The following is a 4,014-nucleotide window of genomic DNA, read 5'->3' as shown; positions in this document are numbered from 1 at the left end:
GGTGGGGCCTAGCCTCCCCTGATCTTCAATTCTATTTGTCCAATTTAGTTAGCTCGTAAAATCCTCAAGTAAACCTCCATGCATCGAACAAACAACATGTGATTCGAACAAACAGCAGGCATCGTGCCAGGGCTGGCCCGATGTGCGAATTGCGGACACCCACTAGCCTGAAAATGCTTATGCAGCAGCAACTCTATTTAGGCAACAATTTTTTTATAATATTGGAAATGAGATAAACATGGCAGAATCTAGGAAAATATTGGAAAATAAAAACAGGAAAAAAAAAGGACCAAGACCACCAAAAGTGATAGCGAGAGGCAGCAACTACGCGCTAAAGGGGCCCGCGAGGATGCAGATCGGACCCGCACGGGCGGGCAAGACCGCGACCGCACGCCCGCGACGGAGCTCCCATCGTGGCAACACCGCGCCGCGCGCCGGCGACCACCGCTGCCACGATCGAGGACGCTGCTGTGAAGACGAGCTCCAGATAGTCACCAGCCGCCTGAGATCTCCCCATCAAAAGAGCAGCCGACGAGGAGCACGAGCCCCGCCGCCGGCAGCTCCGCACAGGCTTTGCTTGCCGGAGGCCACTGGCTACGGCGAGGGGGTGGATGGGATGGGTGGGGCAAGGAAAGGCTGGGGGGGAGGGGGGGTTCGCCGCCCGTGTCGTCCCGTGGAGGGAGCGGCGCGGGGGCAGATGGGGGCCGCCGCATATGTATTGCAATGAGCTGTTACATACGATATATTTACAGGGTCGAGAACACGAGATCGATGGGGCCAAGATTAGTTTTATGAGGTCTACGGCCTGCCTAACTGAGTTTTTGTTAGGACTCCAACCACCATCATCTTGTTTATAAAGTGTTCAAATTAACTAGTGTGGTTATTGAATCGTATGGTGGGTTGGTGATTAATAAGATAAACACAGAAACAGAAAATTAGCTAGGACAAGTGGGAGTAAGCTAGCAACCTATCCCAGGCGAATGGATATTCGCCTTTACATGTTTGGACGGAACCTGCACCCACTTTGTCAGTTGGAATGTCTGTACTCAAACAACTCATCGCACCAGCAGACCTTTGCCACTCTTCTTTAAAAGTTGTTCAAATTACTCGGACAACTCATGGCCACGCTAATGGCGGAACTTGCAATTGGTTTGGCCAAGATGGTGGTGGAGGGGACGCTCAACAGGGCTCAGGTGGCGATCGAGCAGGAAGCCAGGATGCGGAGGAGCGCCAAGAGTGACATGTTGTACATCACTCTGGAGTTCGAGATGATCCACTCCTTCCTGGACGTCGCCAATCAACAACGCGTCATGAACAATCTGGTGAAGACCTGGGTGAAGCAGGTCCGGGAGCTCGCCTACGACGTCGAGGATTGCATCGAGTTCGTCGTCCACGTCGGCATGCAGACCAGGTGGTGGTTCCGAATAATCCCCAACTGCGCCGGCCCAAAGACATTTTTGCTGGAAGAGGCGGTCCAGGAGTTGGAGGAGCTCAGGGCCAGGGCTGAGGAATTGAGTAAGTGTTACTTACGCTACAACCACATCACCGACTCTGAACCCATGCTCTTCAGGCTGCAACAACATGCATCTGGCTCCACCGCTGGTGGAGCAATAGTACTGGACATGCTCATCAGGGCAAGGGATGCACCGATTCGGGATCTCGCCCTGCTGATCACCAAGAAAGATGACCAAGACCTTCAAGTTATCTCGGTGTGGGAAACAGTGGACAGCGACCTTGGGACGACATCCATCATCAGGAAGGTCTACAATGACCCTTCAGTCGTCTCTTACTTCAACTGTCATGCCTGGGTGAAGATTATGCACCCTTTCAATCCTCATGATTTTGTCCGGAGCCTTATGGCTCAGTTCTCAGCAAACTCTTGCGATCAACGACAAAGAGCAACAATAGGTATGCATGTCCTAACCAAGATGCAGGGCACCCAGGAAGATCAGCTCTTCGACGAGTTGGAGCAATTGATCACGAACAAGAGGCACCTCATTGTATTGGAAGGCCTTTCAAACATGGTAGAATGGGATGCTATCATGGCGTTCCTTCCTAACATGAAGAATGGCAGCTGGATCATCGTGTCCACGCAGCGCTTCGAGATAGCAAGCTTGTGCATCGGACATTCATACCAGCTAACGGAACTGAAGCGCTTCTCGGCTGAGCACTCCGTTTGTGCCCTCTTCAAGGAGGTAATTATATATAATTGCCTGAAACGTCAATTTCAGCTTTGTTGAATTTTACTTTGTTTGAGAATAGCTTTAATTTGTTAAAAAATTTACTCAACATTAATACACATACAACTAACTTGTTTGGTATCCAAACTTCAATTTTGCATATCTTTTATTTCTACTCCCTCCATTTTTGTATACAAGGCCACTATCAAAATTACAATTATAATCTATACAAGGCAACTAACATCAATCGAGATAAAATTGATGAGGTTTGCCTCGTACTAGCAACCGAGGGCATTAATACCCCATGCATGCATGCGGGGGATGAGAAGGTTGGTTTGAATGCACTGAATTAATCAACCAACGAGGAGTGAGAGAGTTGTCTTGTTGTGCGTTGGAGAAAAAAATACGCATTAATTAACACGTCAAGTGAGGAGAAAAGCCTAGTTTGCAACATTGACTTAAGTGGCCATTAGTTTCTACCTTGATACCTGTAATATGGATTTGTGGCCTTGTATACAAAAATGGAGGAAGTACTTAATTGCAACCCAGTGCTAAATTTTCTTCTCCATCCAGCAATGTCACCAAGTCATGCATGTACTCATGAGTTCTTCTTTTTGCATTTATCTATTTGTGCAAAACATACCATCTCCTCATCAACTAACATGTGTTTTCTAGGGAATTAAGTCATGGAAAACACTCTTATATTAGTTTCGTACTAGTTTTAGTTATTTTTAGCACTTCTTCCACCCAGGAGTTCCAGCTTCACCGTAGAGCAGTTTATCCTGTTTAGCTTCCAATTAGCTCCGGCTTTAAGAATGGGGAAAATTTATGGGAAATGTGTATTGTGCCCCTAGGCTAGCCAGCGCTTGCCCAGCACAGGTAGCCGCGACCATGGCCAAGGCTGCCACCGTTTGGGAGTGACCGGGCGGGAAATGCTGGCCCTCATCACAGGCCCAGTATATGTGGATTTGTGTTCAGAATTTTTGGAATCCAAATATATTATTTTCGAGTTGTTCAAAATTCAGGCTCCATAGAGCTCGAGTTCCATTTAGCATTTTCAGTTCACGATAATACAAGACCATGGGGTAGAAAAAGTAGAAGTACTTAGAGGCAGGGGCGGAGCTACGGGGGACGAGCGGGGGCCACGCCCCCCCAACGGCCGCGTCGTATTGAAAGTACTGCGATCTATGCCAAGTAAATTAGGCTACGTCAAACAGATTTAGCACTAATTAGCCCCCCCCCTAACAGCGCGCTCAAGTCATAAAGCCCAGGAGCTTTCCTAGTTGAAGCCCATATGTTCTTGTTGGTCAGCCTACGCTAGGGGAGCTTTCCTAGTTGAAGCCCATATGTACTTGTTGGTCAGCCCACGCTAGGGACAACAATAAAAATACGAATCTGACGAGGCCACGATCTAGGGCATCCCCTATCGTTAGTTTCGGCGCTGACGCGAGGCACACGCGCTGGCTTCGCCTGGAAGTTCGATGATGGCATATGCACAGCTGATCCACAACGGTGCCGACGGTAGAATAATCCTGCGGTGAGTCTCCTTTGATTCCTTCGTTGATTTATACTGTAGAATAAAACCGATGAACTGATCCGCATCTGGCTCCAAAAGAGTAGAAACTTTTTTGTTTGAGATGAAATTAGTTACGGGTAGCATTTTTTTGTTTTATTGTCAATTATAGGAACTATAAATTAGGTTTGCGCTGATTTTATCATCTGAGTTTTAAATTTCACCCTTAGAACAACATAGCTGATACACAAACTACCGATCAAGTATTCTAGCACGAGTAAAATTTACAACTCTAGAATTGCCATATAGGATTATCGATTT

The 4,014-nt window shown here is 47.5% G+C and overlaps 1 protein-coding gene across 1 annotated transcript in view; it reads left to right on the top strand.

Annotated features, from left to right (window-relative positions):
- The first annotated feature begins 1,130 nt into the window (after positions 1-1,130).
- LOC123163094 (disease resistance protein Pik-2) overlaps positions 1,131-4,014 on the top strand; it is an 8,175-nt gene continuing 5,291 nt past the window's right edge. The window contains exon 1 of the mRNA XM_044580852.1: positions 1,131-2,195. Within this exon, the coding sequence (XP_044436787.1) occupies positions 1,131-2,195 (1,065 nt within the window). The remainder of the gene's footprint in view (positions 2,196-4,014) is intronic.

Source organism: Triticum aestivum, chromosome 7B (assembly GCF_018294505.1).
Source record: "Triticum aestivum cultivar Chinese Spring chromosome 7B, IWGSC CS RefSeq v2.1, whole genome shotgun sequence".
Classification (NCBI taxonomy): Eukaryota; Viridiplantae; Streptophyta; class Magnoliopsida; order Poales; family Poaceae; genus Triticum; species Triticum aestivum.
Note: the sequence above shows the minus strand (reverse complement) of the source record. Positions and strands in the feature narration are given on the sequence as shown.